We start from the raw sequence: 21,765 nt of genomic DNA, 5'->3' as shown, positions 1-21,765 counted from the left end.
AAAGTGTATTTATTGTTCAAACATGCAAGGAGATGGCTATTGTCCTGAATAATCCGCTAGTAAAAGTGAAATATGCCCAGGGACAGGGCAGCTGATAAAGACACGGACATTAACGAATGTGGAAGAGATGTAAAAAATGAAATAAATGGGTTAAAGTGTTCTCCTGCTGGTTACTGCTTCTCTTCCTAAGCATTATCATTTCCATACCCTCTGGAAGGGGTGCAGGTGGGAGTGACTGTGCACACAGCTCTGGTGAGACAGTCCACCTGGGAAGAGACTAAACCTGCTGTGGAGATTCAGACAAATGCAGGAGTCAGGCAGGCAAGACTGGCACTGTAAAAGGTTGGGTTTAGCCTTGTTTCTGTATGGGAAGCCTATTAATGTAGTCACAGCATAACTGGAAGTTGGTCATGCCACTGATTCAAGCCTGGTGACAAATCTTGACTTTAACAAGATAGCCGGTGAATCAAAGAAAGCTGCTCTTGTCTTGCAACAAATATACACAGTGCTTACTCACTGCTGTCTCTTGAGTAGTTAGCCCAACTCAGGGCTATATTGTTTTCTAAAAATATCCTAATGACTCTTTCCTTCTTTTCTCTCCCCAGAATGTTTGTATGATAGAATAGCACAAGAAACTGTGGATGAAACTGAAATTGCACAGAGACTCTCCAAAGTCAACAAGTACATCTGTGAAAAAATCATGGATATCAATAAATCATGTAAAAATGAAGAAAGGAGGGAAATTGCAAAGTACAATTTGCAATAAATTTTGGATTTTTAATAAAGTCTTAGTGTTTTACCTAAGTGTTGTTTTTTGATTTGTGTGGCATTTTTGCTGATGGGAGAAGCTGACTTGAAGCGTTGCTCTCTTCCTATAACTGATGCGTTTTTTGAGCAGCTCTGTCATGGTGTAAACTGCTTTTAAGTAATGTAAGATATATTGTAAGTTCACTCACAATGAAAACTGAAGTTTCCAAGGTTTCTCCAGCAAGTTGCAGTTTGGTACCTGCGGCTGTACATAGGTTGTGATTCTGCGGACACCGACACATTTGCCCTACGTTGAGTTTTACTGGAGTTAGTGGATCTGAGCTGCAGTAAAACATCTGCTTAGAAGGAAGAACTGTACAAAATCCACTTTGCTATTGAAAAGGGTTTTATTGTATTTTACAAAGTGTTTTTTCTGAAGTTTCAATTGTTTGTTTTTATAAATCTTTGTTTTGATCTCTAACAATATATTTGATCAAAAATACACAAAGAACGTTTCTTTTTCAATTATCTTGTAGGTAGATCATTCTTACCATCACAGTTTAAAAAGAAAACAAATCAACCAATAAACAACAAAGAACCCAAAGCTGTAATTTGTAAAATCATCATAATTCATTTTAATAAATACGTCTAAAAGCAGTTCTTTTTCAGGGACCAAGACACTTCAGATTTCTGGTTGTGGTACAAAGCTCTTCAGTGTGTCCATACTATTGTTCTTGAAATACTATCTTTTTAGTGTATTTGTATTTTCAAACAATTTTAAAATTGCCATGCTATGGCAAGATTATGTACAGTAGAAAATTTAGTACCATTTTGTCTGAGTCCATAATTTAACAATAGACACTTTTAGCACAAATTTTAATTACAAATAAAAATAATTTTCTACATTGAAGTTAGACTTGCGATGAAAAGTTTTTAGAAATAATTCGTCATCTGAACTATACCTTATTGTCTGTAAGTGAAACAAAATAACCTGAAGTCTCTCTTCATGAAGGATTTAGAGATAACTTGAGGTCTGGGTTGATGAATTTTGAGCGTTTGTTATATTATTGATCTTGATTAACCTTCCATTTATTCTGTGCTCACAGATGCCATTATCTGCCTTTCAGGCTGCCTGTTCCTGAGTGTCAGGATTTGTTTCTTTTCTACCACTGCAATTCTGTTTCCTGTAGCTTTGAAAGACATCCTATTTCTTCTGACCATCCTGTAGCACTGGTTCACCCTGACATGAAGCCTCTTTCAGTGTCCTGTAAATGTAGATAGTTTGGAAAGGAACAGGCAGCTGGGGTGGACTCGCCATGCCTGGAAGTATTTAAATGATGTGTAGATGTGGCACTTGGGGATGTGGTTTAGTGGTGGAATTGGCAGTGCTGGGTGAATGGCTGGACTTGATGATCTTAAAGGTATTTTCTAACCTAAATGGTTCCATAATTCTTTAAAGGGCTGGGGTGGGTGAAGAAGAAGAGGAGGGGGGAGGAGGAAGTGTGCTAGAACTGCCATGCCTCTCTTGGAAGAGATGAGAAAAACACCGGGTTGTTTCTTCCTGTACGTCACCTGTATGTAAATAATATCTTAACTCAGGGTGTGTTTTCTTTATGCTTTCTAAAGTCCACTTTCACAGTTGCCTTGCACCAGCCTAATGCTGCACTGCCAAACAGGAACACCCACTTTCACCACATTCCTGTCCCTTCCCTTAACCCTGCATTTGTGATTGCACAGGTGTGTCAGATCCCAGTGATTTCCAGGGTCCATTTCACAACAGCTGCTTCCCATAGGATGGAGCCCAAGCTTTCCTGGTGAGGGAGGGAAGGAGCAGGAGCGTCTTTTATCAGTGTCTTATGTGTGCCCTGAAGTTTCTTTGAACAGCCTCCCTTGTCTCCTGCTAATATCAAAAGTGTTCTTAGGTAGTGTTTAATGAAGTGCATAAATGTTTATGCTTCCCAATTTGGGATGCTAAATAGCAAATTAGTGTTTAAAATGTCAATGCATGTATCCTTTTATTAATTAAAAAGAACAAAACAGAGATAACACTGAAGAAACATTTAAACAGCAAGTTCCCACTTCTCAAGCAGGCTTGTGAATGTACAGGGGGTTCTTTTTAAGTGATACTAAGGCAACCCACTATTTTGGGGAGAATGTCCATAATTTCCTCAGTCTTTTATGGCTTTAGTACTAATGTGTTTCCATTGTAACAGATTCTTTAATGAGAAGATCACGCTGTACTACTTAGAAGATAAGCCTATTTGAGACAGCATTTTATGAAACCTGGAAAAAGCAGATTAGAATTTAATTGGAGTTAGCACTCCAGCCTGGTCCCAAAAATCAGAGGTGTTAATTCTTTCTGCAAAACCAGCATCACCTTTGTAAGGCTCCTTGACATGCTCGTCCCATCAGATGTTAATACTGCATTTTGCTGAAGAATTTAAATGTTGTCCTTGGGCAAGGTGTCTTGGAAGGCTTCAATAAGTTTTTTCCTGGAGATTTCATCAGCTCAGGTTAGTTTCTATTTGAGTTCAATACGGGCATTTCGGTGGCACAAAAAAGTTCAGTTCCCTTTGAAATGTAGTGCCAATGGGGGCTAAGAAATGTGTCCATTGGACTGGACAAGTGGCATTTAATGTGTCACTTGAAACTTTGTTGAGTCACGTTAAAGGAATAGGACATATTAAAGGCAGAACACCTCTTTATTATATTACAACTTGAATTAAATCTTTGGATACTGGAAATAAGTTTTTGCTAAGAATAAGCAATTTTTGCACATTGTGGTTATGTGGCAGCGTGCTGGGGGCTCTGCGGAGGGTAATGGGAGTGCGAATAACATTTTATACTTCTATTTGGTCATTACTCATTTCCCTCCCCATGAGCCGGTATCAAGGTTGTACAATTGCTTCCCTATGTTTGAAGGAGGGAAATAGGCTGCAGTTACGTGTTCCAGCAATGCCCAAGAAAAATAGGAACTTTAATGGGGTGTGCTTTTCTGCGTTGCAATACTGATGTATAAATTAACTGTGAGTTTCATTTCATTTTCCTACACTGCATTTATGGCCAGGGCTGTTCTTGTTGGTACATTAATTCTTCCATAATCGTGCCTGCCTGTACATAGTTTGCTTTGTTCATATTGCATCTGCTGTGAATCTCCCATAGGAAACTTTATAGAAAATAGTCCCTACTGACTTCTTCCTACTCTAGGGTAACTTCATACATGTACCTCATGAGAAACAGGAGGGAGTTTTGGCAGAAAATGAAGTAGGTTTTATTACACCCTGTAATACCCCTCGTTCGTCATTCTAAGGTCTGTGCTGTGCAATTACCTCATACTGTAAACCTGGATTTCTAAGGATCAGAAAGACACAGATTTAAGAGGAAGTGACTGTTTACTCTTTTTTTAATCAAAGCAGGAAGGAGGTATTACTGTTATATGAATAATCTGATCTTCTGTTGCCACACATTGCTGCTGTAATTTGTGATATTCATGATCTGATCCATATTAAAGTGCCTCTGGCACACTTGCAAGGAAGCAAGATTAGTGTTAACAAAAAGGGCTTTATTTTCTATCAGTGATTTTGTAAGGGATGTGAGCTGTTGTGTTAAAGGAAAGAATCCTACCAAGGACTTTAATACCTGAGTCAGGAAGTCTGGCCACTCAATTCAAAAAAGAAAGCTTGTATTTATTAGAGAGGGGGAAAGATTGTTAGTTTCTGCTGTTCCAGAACAGATTTGGATTTCCTGATGCTTTATAGAGATGGGAGGGTTTTTTTTAAATAGTAAAATAGTTATGTCAAAGTTGAACTCTAAGTAGGAATTCAAGGCTGCGTTGGCTAGCTGTTGTTGGCTGTCAAAAGCAGGTGCATTCTCCCTGTGGGAGGTCACTTCTTTGCACCCTACCTTTGATGTTGTATCTGAGAGATTACTGTGATGCCGCTTTGTTGTCTTAAGCAGAGATTATTGTCCTCTTGAAAGTTTTAAGTAGCAATAAATTGAATTTTTTGGGATTTAGTGAAATTGTGAAGATAATTCTACTTCCTACTTCCAGAATCTATAGACTGTTAAAAAATTAAAGCTAAGTGCAGGTCATTGTTAAAATGATACAATCTTGATGCAGACCCTCAGAGGAGTGAGAATTGTGTGAGCTGGGAACATTGTGTATTAGCTGTAGCTTCACTGTGTGTTAGCTGTGTTCATAGCTCTTCAGAACACCAAATCTGGCTGGTTTCAGAAAGGGAAAGCAAGGTTGTGTCACATGGAGCTGTACTAAGGATTATTTCAATATTCCATCTTTTTGACATGAGAATAACCAGTCTTGTGAAAGAGACAGACACAACTTGTGCTTCCTCAGAATGAGGTGGCAGCTTTCTCCATACTCTTGGAAATATTTGTGATTCTGTGTGTGCCTTTAGTCTCGGATTGATGAAGTCATAACATCAATTGCTCTGACTTTATTGGTGTCATTTTTTTCATCATAACAGTGTGGAACTCTGAAGTGATTCATACAACACCGAGGCAATAAAAGTGTTATGAAGTGCAATCATTGCATGTTTCATGCTCAATAGCTAATTTTTAATTTCACCATCTTGGATATTTTTTCATCCCCTCAGGGTTCCTAAACAGGAAAAGAGAATCATTTGGACTTGGAAAACAGGAACAGTGATTCAAAAAGGAATTAATTTATGTGGTTGTTCATTTGTTTTACAATTATTTCTCCTGTTTATGTTTGAACAATAACTTCCATTCCGTGCGTCAGATGCCCCCTTGTCCTGCAGTGAAATCATGGTCCTGTGGCTGTGAGATCATTTGTTTACTATAAAGAAGAAAATACCTCACTTATGGCATCAGATGAAGTTATATTATGGCTGGATCAGAACAAAGGTGAAAGTGAGTCTGGGAGGGGAGGAAGAAGCTGAGCCTGAAGGATTTTTTTCTGTGCTGCCTTCTGGCTAGAAAACTTCTTCCTACAAAGGAAATTGTTTCCTCCACATTTAGCAGAATATCAACTTTATGTTCCTTGTTTATTGGTAGTAAAGCCTTAATGGAACTAAAGTCTTTATGGATATGTATGTTTATTGCATCAGGCTACCTACTGTCATGCTGAATTTTGGTCTTTGGTGATTTGAAATTAAAGAGTTGCAGAAAATTTCCTGAACAACCCAAGAGAGGGGTAGGCTGGGGGTGACTTAGCTTTTACTGTAGTGTAATAATTGCTGAAAGTTCTGCGAAATAGAAGATAAGAAACGATGTGTGTTGGTGCTTGTGTATCCTTTATAGTTGGCATGAGCTTTCATGCTTTTGGAGTGGAGAGGGGTGCAGGTTTCACGGGACAGGCTGATTATCAGAATTGGCTGTGAACACCCTTTGGTGAGCGATGTCCTGGGACAGCAGCAGAGGGAATGTGCCTTGATAGTGCCATATCACACTGGTACCAGCCCCTTCTGCAGGAGACTCAGATGAAAAAGCTTCCGTGGGAATTTCACATTCTTTCATACTCAAATATATCTTTAATGTCTGCCCAAATGTTTATGTAAATCTTACTGAATTGTAGTTTAGTTAAAAAAAAATGTACTTTCATGTGTTTCCCGTTTTTCTTGCATTAACCGGGTATCAGTGTTCTGGGAGATATCTTTCTCCATGTTTAAGTTGGGGTATTAAGCCACTGATGCTTGAAAATAGTCCATTTGGACATTTTGGATTTGTGAGCCAGATGAACTATGGTTTTACCTTTCCTTACAGAGGCCTCTGCAGGATTTATGGAAGTATCTTTAGAGAATAATTCTCAAAATGTGTAGGATGGGAGGTGGATGGGTCAAAGCATTGCTTCCAAGTTAATGTTCTGTGTTTTCATTTCATTAAGAGTCTTAGCTTATGAAAAACTAAAACTCTGTGAAGTAGGATTTTGCTTTTTTTTCCCTGCACTTTATATTAAAATTCTTTGACACTCGTTGGTTTCTTTGCGTTTGCAAGGGCACTTTCATCTTCCAGGACCCATTTCTGCTTTTTGCTGTAGATCCTTACAGGAATAAGCAATCAAGCGTGTGGAATTTGGGGTTAAACAAGGCTGAAGGTGCTGTTGTAGGATCATCTCTGCTTTGGAGGACAATGCAAGGAGCCACCCTTGGGAAGGACAGCCTCGAGGGTTGGCTTCTTTTTAGGTATTGTCCCCTAATGCAGCTCATCCAACAAAGGTTGTTTATTGCCACACTGGTGAATATGTGAAACTTCCACTCTGTGGCTTTCCTGAACTTACAGAGTAGCTGAGATTCACTCATCCAGCCTAATATGGAGGAGTATCCTAAGTCTGATGGTGCAGGAAGCCAAGGAAGAGGTTGTGGAGGGGTCACATAGGCCTTTTCCCCTTTCCCACAGAGTATGTGCAGGTTAGGTGAAGTCAGTAGCTGAACAGCAAAATCCCAAGAAGTTTTAACTGGCATTTAAGGTTTCAATCAGTGAGAAATTTTATTAATTAAAAAAGTCCAATCACTCTTAATGTTCCCAGAATCTAACCTTTAACAAGTAGCAAAATCAGCATTTTCTTCTGCAGCCAAGGACCTCTCTCTGGTGCATGTACACAGCTGTATGTGTACAGATGTGATGTGCCGGTTTTCGGTGTAAATCTGTCTGTGCCATGTAAATCCACAACTTGATAATGTTCCTGATGGTGCCCAGCCCTGCCTGTTTTCCTGGTCTTCCTTTCTCAGTGCTGTTCCTTCTGCAAATGGGAGTCTGTCCTCTGTGTCTGCCTCAGAGGGATGAGACGGGAGCGTTTCATGATTCCTGCCTTGCAGATTGTCAGCAGGGCTCTGAAGTGAAATACCTGCTTGTTATTCCTGGGGGTGACTGACACAGAACCAGAGCATTTCCTTGGGAGATCTGGTAGTGCTGCTGTCACCGTAAGGCAGACTTTGCCATTCAGGGACTTCACACAGCAGCATTTTCTTGGGTTTTTTTCTTGCACTGCCAATGCTTAGACGGTAGCAAAGAAAATTTCACTCTTATGTGAAGGTCTTGAAGTGGTAAGATGGAATAAGTAAATCTTTCAGCACTATCTCTTAAAAACATTCATTTCTCAGAAGTTCCCCTGCTTTTGCAGAGGGTCAGTGGCCTGGAAGTTTCCCACCTAATGGCAGTGCTCAGGTGAGTGGCAGAAAGCACTGGGCACTTTGACAGATTTATTCTGATCTATGGCTTTAATCTGCCCTCTGTTACTTCCTTTTCCCAGCTGCTGTGTGAAAACAGTCACCTGGTGAACTGGGGAAGAAAGAGCCGTTTCCAGTTCTATGATCTAAGTGTGGTTCTTGGTAAGGACGTTTTTAGCTGTGCCTAAAGCTGTGCAGGCTGTGGCAGCTGCTGGGCCATTACATGAGCTGGTGTGGCTCCCTGCAGAACACATCACAAAACTTAGTTCAGCTGCTCCCTTGAAGAGAAGCCTTGGCTGGACCACAGCAATGCTGTTCAGAATATCAAGCATTCTTGAAAATCCATCAAAGTGTGAAATCCATCTTTTCCTTGAGTAGTTTATTCCAGTGCTTAGCGCTACCCTTACTGCTTGACTTGTGCCTTACTTCTCAGTGAGTTTTTCTGGCTTAACTTCTTATTTCTGGTTCTTGATTTGCCTGTCTTAATATCTTCCCCCAGTATTTCTGCAGCTCATGAACACCTCAATAGACTGAGTGCCTTCACTCTCCTACCACCACAGATTTTCTAGGTCATGACTAACTCATTTTTGTAATACTTTTCCTTTATGTCTACCCAAACGCATTTTAATTTTGTGGAAATACTTTCTATAGAAGTGTTTGGTTTAGTTAATGTGATACGATCTGGTGGTTTAGGACACATATCACTTTGTATTAGAATGTGTTATACAATAGTAATTTCATTTTGTGGGCCAACCTTAATTTAATTTTCTGGAAAAAACCCCTGATATTACTTGATTCTTAACCACTCGGTGTCCCAGTGTATTTCCCTTTTTACGCTATTACTACGTATAGCTCTGTCCTGGAAATATTGTTCTTCAAATCACTGTTTATCTCTACTACACTTTCCTCTTTGACTCTGCACTACTCACATGCCAGTGAGGAGACAGAGCACGTTCTTGCTGCTTTTCCAGCTGCTTATTCCTGTACTCACAGCTGGGCCAGGCAGGTGGGTGATGGAGTCCAACCGGGCTGTGAAGGGCAGCAGGTGAACAGAGTTTCACAGAAAATAGGACACTGAAGTAATAAAACTTAGAAGAAAGGGAAGCCAGAGCCATTTTACTCCTGTGGAATGTATCTTCCAGATGCTTGCAGAGTTTCCTTGGTTGAGGATGCCTTTGAATTGCCAAAGGATGGTGAAGAGATATCACCATTATGCTGTGATACATTCTCAGAACTGGGTAGGATATCCTTAGGGAGAAACTTCAACTTTTGTGGAATTACTTCACTCTGGAGCCTCCAACCAAATCCTATGAAGGCATCAGACCTGACAGAAGAGCTTGCTGTGCATCAGCCCTTGCTGTGTCTGCTGTGATAAATTAAAGGTTGCTTTGGGTAGGACTTACACACATTTTGTTTGAACATTCCTGCTAAATGATTAATATCCTCTCTTGACCTCACAGATAAGATGAGGAACTGCCAAGTTTCTCCACTGAGATGGTTTAATGAAAATTGTTCTTTGCCAGAATTTTGAAGGTCAAAACCAGCTTAAATATGTAAACAGATATTCTATCAAGGTAAAGTAAAAAAACTTACAATTAATCTCTTCTAGGAAGTCGCTTCCTTCCTTTGAGAATTTTGAATAGTACCAGACAAGGTTCTTCTAAATTTCCTTCATCGTCTCTCTGAAGATTCCCTGTTAATTAACTTAGCCATTTATAAGTGTTATGAAATCATGTTATTGACTTATTTCTATCTGTAAATGCACCAGGAAATTTGTGTACTGCACCCTTTGAAAAGTAATTAATGTTTCACTCCTAAATGCCTATTGATATTTTTGGGCTTCCTATTGATTTGAAATTAGTATCTCTGCCAATTTAAAGCTCACATGCTGGTCTGTCCAGCTTTCAAAGAATGGACAGGACAGCATTGCTGAGCTGATCTAGTTAAAATGATGACTCTCATCCGATGACCTCAAAAAAAAAAAAAACTGGCAAAGTTCTGCCTAGTCTGGGCTTCCTCCCTCTCTGGGGCTGGTGGAAGGTGGCCCTTTCCCACCTGCTTTGGGAGGGGTTGTGTAGGTTTTAACTAGCTAGTGACTTAATGATGGGAGGAGTAAGATCAGAGCAATTTAAGTGCATGTTGTAATACCAAGGGTAGAAACCAGTTGATGCCCTTATCCCAGTGCTGCAGGATTATTAAACACTCTGGGCAAGGCCTTGGTGATGTTTTGCAGGGTTATCGGTGGTGCAGAAGTTGCTCTCGAGGTCTCCTTGTTTACCTGACTGATCCGATTTCCTGTTCTGGAGCTCAGGTAGAACCTGTACCTGAGAGGTTTCACCTCTGTGGTGCAAGATGTTGCTGGATTTTCATCCTTCGTGTGTGAGAAATCTGCTTCTCATCAATGCCTGACCTGTGCTGAGATGCAGAGAGCCCCACTGGCTCTACTCCCGAGGGCAGCTCAGCTGCAGCAGCTGATCAGGCTGCAGAGTGTGGTAAATGCACCCAGGGTGCGTGGTACTTTGTGAGCAGCCCCTCTCGCCCACACCTCAGGCATGGCACCTTCTCTTCCTTGAGCAAGGAATATACAGGCAATTCTGCAGAATTTTGGGATCTTTTATTGCTGAGTAATAAACCCATTTCTGGTCTGGGAAACAAACTTTAGTGGAGTTTTTTAACAGAGGGATGCTTTATTGGCCAGTATTGCCTCTGCTCTGCATGTGAGAATCACCTACTTGCACTGTCAGGTACCCCGAATGTAATTACTGGAAGAATCAGATATGGTATGATTAAAGGAATTCATATTTGTTATTCAAGGGTTTTCTCTGTATTAAATACTTCAGCAAAATTTCAGTAACCGGTGACCTCTTTTGAGAAGTGACTCATTGCATTTTAAAGGCTTTATAACCAAGTCATCCCTTCTTGTCAGGGACATGGAAGATGAATAGATCGTTCCTGCCTGCGATTTCCAGTCTCAGGGGAAGTCCCTTTTTACTGCCTGTGGTGATGCTCAGCTGCATCACCACTTTTAATTGCCTGCAGGCTCCTGCAGGACTGTGTGTGTCCCCTTTGGCATGACCTACATCCTTGCAGAGCCGTGAATCCCTCGGCACTGGTTAGTGGAGCCTGAGCACAGGATAGGAAGTCCTGTTGTTGCTAATCCCTCGCTGTCTCCCAGTGCTGGAAGCTATGTGACAATCTCTTGTTTGCCTAAATTCATCTGACATTATTTTGCCTGTAGAAGGATACAAATGAATTTTCTGTATTAAAGATGATGATAGAAAATGTGAGTGGTGTCATGAGCATTATGGATACTGGGTGTGTTATTACACTGAAACCCAGAGAAGGATGTGTTAAAAAGAGCACCTTATCAAGTCAGGAATTCATACATCATCATATATATGTGGTTTTTCTTGAAAGAGGGAATAAACAGTGAAATAATCATTCCAGCTGTAGCCTGGATTGCCTTGCTGCAGGTCAAATCAAACTGCATGAATATGTCAGATAGTTCAGTTTAATTTGGAAGGCTTGGGCTAGTGGAGGAGTGAGATGATGATATTTCGGGTGAGTTAAAGTAAACATTACAGTCTGCTACGAAAGGAAGCATTTATAAGATGTAAGGTCTTCTTGCTCATTTTGGAAAGTCCTCCAAGAATACCTGTTCCATCATTCTGTAGCACTGGAAGTGTCTGGACCTGCTGCTGGACTGGTAACATGGGATTGAAGTTACTGGTCCTGTGCTGTTGAAGTCCCAATGTTCCACAGGTTCATCTGTTCCAGTTTTGCTTTCTCTACACAATGGCAGATAAAGTGAGAACATTGTTCTCCAGGACTTGATTATTTTGTTTCCCCCCACCCAGCTTCCAGTTTGAATTTATTCATGAGCAGCAGTCTATTTATTTGTTCTTGAGCAAATGTTGCTGCCAAGTTTGAGCAGCTTTTTTTCCTATCTTTGAAGAGTTTATGTGAGATCATATCCACTTTACCTTTGCTAGGCTGACCTGTCTTTTAAATTTTTCTTGGGAGATACACTCACCAATTCATCTGCTGTTATCCTGCTCTGTGTCTCCTGCACTTGTCTGATCTTTCTCCATCAGTGATGCTTTTGTGCTGAGTTTTATCTTGGGTGGTAACAGTACATTTTACAGAGACATTATCTTTCCAGAAATGCCTTTCTCTAGAAATATCTTCATGGCTTTGTCATGCTGAGGGCTCATAATTCAGCTGCAATCAATGGCTCTGCTGAGGTTGTTATCCTTCCTTTGAGTTAATGTATACCAGACTTCCTATCACTGTAGGAACTTGCTGTCAAACTTAATCTCACCTCCATTATTCCGCTTCTGAAAGTCATCTGGAGGGATCTCTACTTCCCATCTGATATTTGTCTGTTGCCACATCATACTGATATTACCTCCCAGTATGGTGCCATTAGTTTGTCTCTCTCAGGTCTGTCCTTAACCAGTGCATAAATGAAAAATGCCTTTGCTTTTATATAGATTTGTACCCATTCTAAAACTCTTTGTAAACATTTAATGAAGCCTCATGTTTTCCCAGTGGGGCAGGTAGTTTTCCTTCCACTAAATGACTGATAGTTCTCAGAAACAGGGAGCTGGTGACTTGTTCAGCATCATGCCTTTAGTCCGAAATGAGCACTGATGACACAATCCCAAGTCCTCTGCTCTAGAAGTGAAATAACACTGTATGCTCTTTATCAGGAAGCCATCCAAAGGCTTTTATAAAATGGGGAATGTCAGTGCAAACTTGAGGCTGGGATCTGGAAAGCCTTCTGGAAGATAAATGTAATGGGAACTGACTTTTCAAGGTTCTTGGGTAACTTCAAACAGTGAAGCCTGGATATTCTAGCCACTGATATTTTGATGGATCTGATTTCTTTGGGTACTGTACCTGCACTTCTCCTGGACACTGTTGCAATACCAGACTGAGCTTCATCATTGTTTTTCTTTATGTATTTATTAAAGATGAGTAGCTCAGTTGAGCTGATAGTATGTAATGCCACACTCATCTGTATTTGCTGTTTCAGTGGCACTTACCTTGAGGACTCGTGGCAAGATGCATTTTGAACTTTCTAACTCTTGAGCTGCATGCACGGTATCTCTGAAAAAGCCCTCCCCAAATGTCCATGTTGCTCCCTGATGCCCCCAATTCTACTTGTTGTTGTGTTTATTGTGCAGATTAATCTCGAAGCATGGAGTGATTGTGAGCTTAAGCAATAATGTGGAGTGAAATCTCCTCGGTAACCGAGTTACAGGGAGCACATTCCTGAGAAAGCGATCGCTGAGCTTTGCATCCGGCTGTGTAACACGGCACCTCCCTGGTAGCCGGGATTAGTCTAATTCCCCCTGCTGCCTCAGCACCGCCTTCCCTTGCTTCACTTCTCCGGGATCCCACACACCATACATGTTCCCACAGAAGCTGCCCCTTTGGGATTTGCACACGGGTTTACCTGTCCATCCTCTGCAGCCGCCCTCCTGCCCCCAGGCCAGGGAGGAAGCTCAGCTGGAAGCTTCCTAACTTTAAAAAAAAAAAAAACCAAAACCCCACCAAAACTGGGCAAATTACCTTTTGTTTTTTTGTTTTGGGTACAGGGTAAGACTATACCAGTTGTGTACAAAGGCTGAGAAGAGCATTTAGCGCCAGATAGGATAATCTTTTGATGACAGAGGTTCAAATTTTCAGTTAAATTGTTGCAGCTAAGCAAATCATAGCTTTGTGTTTGTGTGTGAGAGCAACTGGTCTACAGCGGCTGCAAACCTAAACCCTCTCTCCGTAAGCAAAAGAAGTCAAACTACCCCAGGGTTTTGCTGTGGAAGTGCACAAAAGGTGTCACTGTGGCTCCCACATGGCCAGAACAGGATTCTGACTGCTGCTGTGGCTGAGCTGGATGCCAAGGTTTAGAGTGAATTGTGTTGCAGGGTTTCCCCTGGCAAAAAGTGGGTTTTTTTTCCTCATTTCCCATTGTTTCACTCGAAACCAGAAAAGCCCCAAATTAGCTCTGTTTGTGGGAATACACAGAATCACATACCTGTGCTGGTTCACAGGTCCTTGGGCAATGAAAACCTGACAGGAGGGTGCATCTTTTGTTTTTTAACTCTCTGCATCACATTCCAAAGGCATAATTGAATCCTGAACCCCTATCTGAGGATCTTGTTGCATGCACTGATCTCTGCATGTTCTCAGCGGTTCCGCCACCGCCCTGACCAGCCCTCGGCGTGGGATGTGGTGCAGAGCAGCTCCAAATTCCTATTACAGGCAACGGGAACCTTTCCAATGGGTCACAAACCAAGCCTACGGGGAAGGAATCTGCCCTCTGCACAGTAGCAGAACTATTGCTCAGGCTCAGGGCAGATACAGTGAGTGCGAGGTGGCCTTGAGAGGAAGTTTCTGTGGTGACATATCCTAGTATGGGCTGTTTGCATAGCTGGGCACTGTAAAGAGGATTTCTTAGGAGCAGCTTTTAATCTTCGCCGATGTGGAGGTGTGCAAACACTGTTCTGACATCAATCACGCTGACGACACGTGTACACAGAGTAGCAGTCACTCCTTAAATATGGGAATCACAAATACGTGCTGACAGAAAAATATATTTGAGCAGTTTCCAGTGCGTGCTGTAATAACTAAACCAGGCATTGTATTCCACAGAGCTGCATGCTTTAAATGCCTAACAGTGGAGAACAACCCAAAGTGAATCGCAGTAATGGAAGAGGAAGTGTTTACATCTCTCAAAACATTCTGTACAATAATCATTCCTTCTTTATAAATTTGATTTTGGCAAATTTGAATCCAAATGAGATGAGGTTTGAAACGTGGGCTTTCACGGGAAGGTACAGCTTGGTATGTAATCTTTTGCAGGTGGCTGTTATTAGTTTATTATTTGTATTTCCATATTGCTTAGCAACCCCCGTCCTGGACCAGGACCTCACTGCTGTGAGTGCTCTGCTAACATTGATGGAATGGGTGGCTGCTGCCTGGGAGAATGCACTGTTTTGTAGTGAAGCCAAAAGCAAACTAATGGTTTCTCATTCTGTCCTCTCCAAATGAGAAATGACGAGGCCCAGCTGATATTTAGCGATGGGATTATAACTCTTGAATTACTGAGTCAACACAAATATTTGGGGGCCCTGTCAAGCATGCAGGCTCAAGTGGGTGTAGTTTTCTCATGTTCTGTGTCCTGATGGCCAAAGCAGGGAGAGCAGGCTCCGAGAGTGGGGCAGGCTGGATTGCTGCTCCCTGGATAACCATTTGCCGACAGAGCTGCTCATGCGAGCAAATAACTACTCATGCTTTGCGCCTCCCTGCAATTAAAGAGGAGCAGCCTACCCTGCATTGCTAAGCCCTTACTAATGCCTCCTGTGCCAGTGGCACAGCACCTGGATCCCTCTGACAGCCCGTGCACACCACGCTTCGTGCTTTCGCTCAGGGAGTTATGTAAGTCAACATTTGCGGAGCTGTACCCGAGTCCTCAACTAACCTCTCAAGCAGAGATGTCCTGATGTTTCAAGGGTTTGTAGAAAGCAGTAATACCTCCTTTTGAGAGCTGGAAAGTTGGGAAAAGTAGACTAACTTTTAGTCTTGAAGTCCTTTCATCAGCAAATTCCACACAGCTCTGGCCCAGCTGTGCCTGAGTGCTTGGGAGCAGGGATTTGCTGCTGCTGAGCAAAGAGGAGCCACTGATCATTGGCAGCTTGTGTTTGATAATCATGGCCAAGCTCTTAAATGGTGAAGTTCATAGCTGTGCTTCAAACCCTCCTCTCACCCTGCAGCAGCCCTGCCTGCCTTGCACAGCAGTACAGTCCCCCTTTAGACAGGAAACCTGATTGTCTGGCACTGGAAGGGGGTTTGGGCACTAAACTGGTAAAAACTAAAACTTGAACAGTGTTTAAATGTGTGTGTGGGGGGGTCCTTTGGAGATGTCTCCAGTGCTGTACTAGGGTGTGTTTGGCTCGGAAGTGGTGAGAATAATTTTCTGCTCCATGACAGTGGCCAGATGCCACCCAGGCCCAGGCCATGGCCAAGGCTCTGCACAGCTGTCTTGAGACATTGGTGGTTTGCATGTGGTGGCATTTTTTAATAGCAGATCCTTGTGCCCGGAGTCACACGGGGGAACCATGTGAAATGCCTTTGCATGGAGAGGTTAAAAACAACTTATGTTAATTCTGGACTCCAGCCAAAGTTACCCAGCTGTTTAGCTGAGAGTGGGAGCAGACGGACTAAAGAAAGGACACTCGCAATTAAAATGTCACTCTCTGGAGAGACAGAGAGAGAAAGGGGTGGCCATCAATGAAACCAAAGTGATGCAGGCTTGACTACAGGGAAAGGGCTTGGGAGGAGGTGGCCAGAATGTGAACACTGTGGGCATGTGCTCAGTTTCCCCCCAGGTGCCCTGGGAGATGAGGCAAGCCTTCCTGTGACGTTCTGGTGGGTGCTGGGATGCTTGTGGTAGCAAAGGACACCCTGAGCTTTGGTTGCTGGAGTTGTGTGGCTGCAGTGTCACTAATTGAACTTTATGTTGGTGACTAAGGATGACAAATACCTGATGCAGAATTTACCTTTGTTTCAGGGAAGCAGTGGCACGTAAAATTTTTTTTAAAGATGTTCCATGTATGTTGGTTCCCAAAGCCATGAGCTTCTATATTTCATTTCACCAGATATGGTACTAATTGGCTCGTCTGAGACTGACGTTTCGTACACAGCCCTTCTTAATTTCTAAATATCGTCCTGTTCATAGGTCAGTTATTGCTCTATAAATGCCAAATATTTGGACTCTGAATGCAATGGCCCATGCTTCTAGTTTGAGTCTTCTCCAGCTTTATTCTTCCTTCCTCCTTTCTGCCCACAAAATTCACATCGCTGCACAGGAGCACGTTTTGTTGTGTACTTCCCCTTTCAGTGCTTTAACAAGCTGAGCAAACTTGCTGAGCAAACTCTCTACCCAAATACAAAGAAATTCATCTTTGAACTTTCCCAGCAGAAAGATGGAAACTGGTGAAATGTTCATTTGGATCAGTCTTCTCTGTCAATAGCTGGTTCTGCTGAGAGCTTTCCAGTGCCTGGCTCCTTCAGTCGCTGTTTTCACAGTGGCTGTGACACGAGTGCTGTCCTAAACAAATGACATCCTTTCAACCTTGATGTCACTGCCAGTGGTTGAAAATCCAAACCACCTATTTTTCTGAGTTTGCCTGACTTTGTTCCACCTGATATGACACTGATAGTGTTAGCTTGGCTGGAATGCAAATGAAATGGTGTCACGTGCAAGCCAGTCCAAAAGGTCAAAGGAAGGAAAGTTTAATATCAGTTTAGGGGAAAAAAAACAACAAACATAATTTCATTTTCTATCTTTATAGGCCTCCAAATCGTCCATGATAGTGATGTAAACCAGCAGACATCAATCTTTTCCCTAACAAAAAAGAAGCATAGGTTGTCAAAAGTAATTTACCTTTTAAAGGATCCTGAAGTGTGAAAACATAAGTCCTTTACACAGGAATAGAGATGAACAAAAGGTAGGAAATATTTTTCATAGATGCCTGATGAAGTCTGATTCTTTGTGGCCTCATCAGATTTTTTTAATGAGAAAAAAAGGGTAATTTCAAGCTCCAAACCCAGCTTAACTGTGAAATGATACAAAAAAATTGTATCTATCTTTCTGAATGACGGGGAAAAATAATCTTCCTGTAAAATAATCTAAAAGTGATGGTTATTCTGTGCTTGTGTGCTCACAGCTCACAAAACCCTTTCAGAAAAGAACTTGCCTTCCTTTCACCAGGGACCTGGAAATGGAGAAGTTTTGTGGCAAAGGTTTCTTAAACTCGTTGCCTTGGTTGCTTCCAGAGCTGTGAATCCCATTCCTCCTTCCTCCCGATGTAGTTTCCTGTCCATGGGAAAAAAATCTGATCAATTCTATACACAGCCTGTGTTGGTAGTTTCCTCTTTCAGAGTGTTTCATTCCTATTAAAAAAAATGCTTTCCACTTCTGTTCTCATGCTTTGCTTTAAATTGCAAGTAATGTGTACAGATGTGCTACGTGAAAAGCAGTGTCTTTAGAAAAATAGAGACTTAAACAACATGTAGGTTTAACTTGGGCTGGAGAGGCAATGATACATCACTCTTCTACCCTACCTGAAATGCAAAGTTAAAGCAAATTTCTGTTTGCTGCCAGTTTGTTTGTTTTCTTTCATTTTTGTTATTAGAAATTAAAGCACTAGCCCCAGACTTAAAGTTTTTTTTTCCCCCAACAAACTTTCATGCTGCCCAAAGCCTTCCCCTATTGTAAGACTAATTAAATCCCCTGGTACCTTCAATTACTGCAATTTGTGGAGATTTCTGTTTTTCTGCACGTCTGGAATCACCAGAGACAGACATTTCTGCCTTTGTATGTACAAGAGCAAATGACTGGAGTCAGAAGCCGATCAGTCTAATGCCATCTGACAGTGGGTGTGTGGGATTTTACAGCACTGAAACCAGTGAACTGTTCAAAGTTGCTGCACCAGTTTAGAGCTTACAGAGCCAGAATAACCTTGTGGAAGTTGGGACATGCCTCCCTAAGAGGGGAGGTGCTGCCCAGCGTTGCCTCTCTGGGGTCGGCACCTCACAGCTGCGGCTGGATCCGGGAGCAGGGAGGGAGTGGAGGAGGAAGGGATCTGTGGCTATGGCTTCCCTGTGGCTGCCAGCTTTGCCCTGCTGCTGGCCACATCTTTCAGGGGGGTAGTTTTCACTCTGGTGCTGGGAGTTGGTGAATATTTGCCAGATGTGGGGTATAGGGGCTCCCCCGTTTTCAGTTGTGGGAGTGGACAGAACTCTTTCCTCGACACTGTGCTGGCTCTGGTGTCACTTTTCCCAGATGTCAGCTGAGATAACACCTCTGTCCTGCACAGTTCTGTAGGAATGGCTGTCCCCTCGCATGCTGCTTGGAAAACACAGTAACATGGTTTGCTCATGTAGGGAAAAATTTTTCATGCCTTTCACTGTCTGTGTGGCCTTTTGATATTAATAGCTGACAGAGTTCCACTTCTTAGCATTTTTTATCTGCTTTGTATGTGCCATTTGTTATCTCTTTTGTATATGACAACAGTGTAAGGCTTTTGTTGTACAGATTTTTAATAAAAAAAGCCAAAATATTTAAAAGCTAAAGAGGATATTACTTTTCCCGTGGAGTATGCAACCTCCTTTTGGTAGCCCAGACCTTTAATAAAGTGTTTTGTAAGCCAGGCACTGTATTCAGAAAGCATTTAAATGTTTGGTGGTGGGCCTGTTTCTTTGTAACAGATGAGCATTTTACTCTCAGAGACACAGTGAGAAACAGTTATAACTACAGACAGTGCTGACACACAACATTCAGCCTTTGATTCAGTCCTGAGCTCTTTCAGAACCCCGGTGCTTGGGTCTGGTGTGCGGCTTCCTTCTGTCGGAAGGGTTGAGGGGCAGAGGAGGCACGGGAGGTGGGAAGGTGTGGCTGTGGGGTGGGGCACCATGGCAGAAGAGAGCCCCATCCTTTATCCCGGATCCTGGTGCGCTGGGGGCTGAGCAGACACCTCCTGCCAGAGCTGCTGTTGCTGCAGAGGTTTCGCATCTGATGGGAGGTACGGCCCAAGAGGCAGAGGAAGGAGGCTCCTCGGCCAGGAAGGGTTGGGGTTATCGGGGACCCAAGCCCTCAGCAGCAGTTCCAGCACTGCCAGCCGTACCTCTGGCACCGTTCTCGGAGGTCTCCTGATGGTTTGGAGAGGCTTTGAAGGCGGAGGCGCGACCCCGGCCCTTGAGGCTGTGGGGAAGGACAGGCCGGGCCGGCGGCTGCTGAGCGCTGAACTCTGGCCAACTCGTCTTTCTCACTCGGCTGTTTGTCTTAGAGGCCCTGGGCTAGAACATTGCTGTGGCATTTCACCTCCTGGCCCGCAGCCCATCGCGATGCCGGTGTCTACCCTTGCATAACTGAGCCGTGTTATGAATGACTGGAGAAAGTGCCATTACAGATCTGCTGCTGCCGGGGGCACTCCCCAAAACAACTCACAACAACACCCTGTGTCTAAAAAAAACCAGGCACTGCATGAATTCGCAGAGCCCTCGGTATGCTGATGTTACAGCAAGATTTGGTGTTGCATGTAACCCACTTACAGCCTGGGAATGTTTTCAGTTTTGCTTTTTTTCACCTAGAGATCCATGCTTTCCCCTGCACTCTCCATTTTTAAAAAGGAAAGAAAATCAAAAGGCACAAAAAGAAGGCTTCTCTATAGCTGTGGATTACGTCCTTGCATAAATCCCACTGTCACTATGATTTTCACGTTGGCCTGCTCTTGCGTGTCTTTGTTATTTTGCCTTTCTGTGGGGCATTCCCAGTTCTCACACTCCCTGCCCTTAGCAGCTGAGGTGGCTCTAATGCACACCCATCTTCGTGCACCTCTGTCTCTGTTTCCTTACTGATGATCTTCGGGAAAGTGCCTTCGTTTTACAGACAGAAAATAATGAACAGGAAGGAAATCATGAACTTGAAAGGAGAAGTGTTGAAACTGCTCCTAGTGAAAGTTTTTCCAGCAGCATAGCTCTGATTCAGCCACAGCGACAGAAAGGACCTGCCAGTGGGAGAGCTAGAAAGTGTTCTTCCTTTGCAAACAAGCTGCTGAAACTCCTCGCTGCAGTGTGTTTATGCCCTCTCTGAGGGACAGGCATCTGTTCACGTAACCCTGGGCGCTGATCAGAAGTCTGAACCTGCTTACCAGCCGTGCTCCGGGAGGGCTGCGAGGGAGCGGCGCGGAGCTCGGTGTGCTGCCCGGCACTCGCTGAGCTCCTCGAGGGCTTCACCTGGGCCTGCTGCCTGAGCTCCGTGCTCAGGGCAGTGTGGGGTGCCCTGCCCGGACCTCATCCCTGCGAGGTGTGGCAGCAGGGTGTGAGAAATGAGACAACTCTTAAAAAGATTAATTTATTGAAAACAGAAAAATTGAAAAATTACAGAAATCAGAAAAATATAAAAATTCGGGATCCTATGGCTCAGTAGATGGTATGCCCCAGGAGCGCAGGGATATGAGATCTTCTGGCTGAGACAGCACTAGACCTCAGGTAGAGAAAAAGAACTTGCAGTGCTGGGCTGACTTTTAAAAAAATTACCAAAAGCCCCTTAAAAGGGGTAAGGCTTTGAATGCCCAGCACCGATGTCTCCCACAGCTAGTCTGGAGAGAGCAAGAGGGGAAAAGAGAAGAGAGCCCGCCTCTCGGCTTCGTCCTTTTTATAGTTTTTGCTCCGCCCCCCGTCTGCCCATAGCCCGCCCACAGCCCGCCCCTTCGGTCCAAAGCGATTGGTGCTTTCCCTTTGATGGATCATCTCTGTCTACCAATGGCTTATCGTTGTCGGGGGGGGGGGGGTGGTATCAGTTTTTGATAAGGGAATACAATACCTTCATTAAAATTCAGGTATTCAGGCTGCCATGGAACTTGCCTGCAGAGTAATGGCTCTGTAGCTAAAAATAGCTGCTGGCTATTAAGACTGGGTGGGGGTTTTGGCCTTGGAATCAAAATGCAAGTGAAACACCTACAAAAAGTATTAAAATACATCCAACACACCTCAAAACACTTGTAAAAGTATACAGTAAACACAGGAAAGGTAACTCTTATGGTGTGTAGGTGGTTTGAAGTTTGAGAAGGGGCAAGTTTGTGATTTTTAACTGGGAAAATTTTAACTGGGAAGGGTGCAACTCTATTAATAAACTACTTTAAACAAATGAAAACACTGATAATGGAACTGGATTTTTGTACCTGGGCTGATGGGTTTATTGTAACATTCAATTTTAAAATAATTAACTCAAAATTAATTAATTAAAGCACTTAATATGCAAAGACCAAGCACAAATAGGGATTTCATGTATGACAAGGGTATG

General features: G+C 42.9%; 1 protein-coding gene across 5 annotated transcripts in view; it reads left to right on the top strand.

The window, feature by feature from the left end:
- The window catches only part of LOC121673410 (BEN domain-containing protein 5), a 93,315-nt gene extending 92,511 nt beyond the window's left edge, over nt 1-804 (top strand). For all 5 annotated transcript variants that reach the window (XM_042046699.1, XM_042046696.1, XM_042046697.1 and 2 more), the window contains one exon: nt 606-804. In XM_042046699.1, coding sequence (XP_041902633.1) covers nt 606-766 — 161 coding nt within the window. In that variant the 3' untranslated portion in view covers nt 767-804. The remainder of the gene's footprint in view (nt 1-605) is intronic.
- The last annotated feature ends 20,961 nt before the right edge of the window (nt 805-21,765 follow it).

This window comes from Corvus kubaryi, unplaced genomic scaffold, assembly GCF_017639235.1.
Source record: "Corvus kubaryi isolate FWS band 111438036 unplaced genomic scaffold, C.kubaryi_AGA036_p1.0 65401, whole genome shotgun sequence".
Lineage (NCBI taxonomy): Eukaryota > Metazoa > Chordata > Aves > Passeriformes > Corvidae > Corvus > Corvus kubaryi.
Note: the sequence above shows the minus strand (reverse complement) of the source record. Positions and strands in the feature narration are given on the sequence as shown.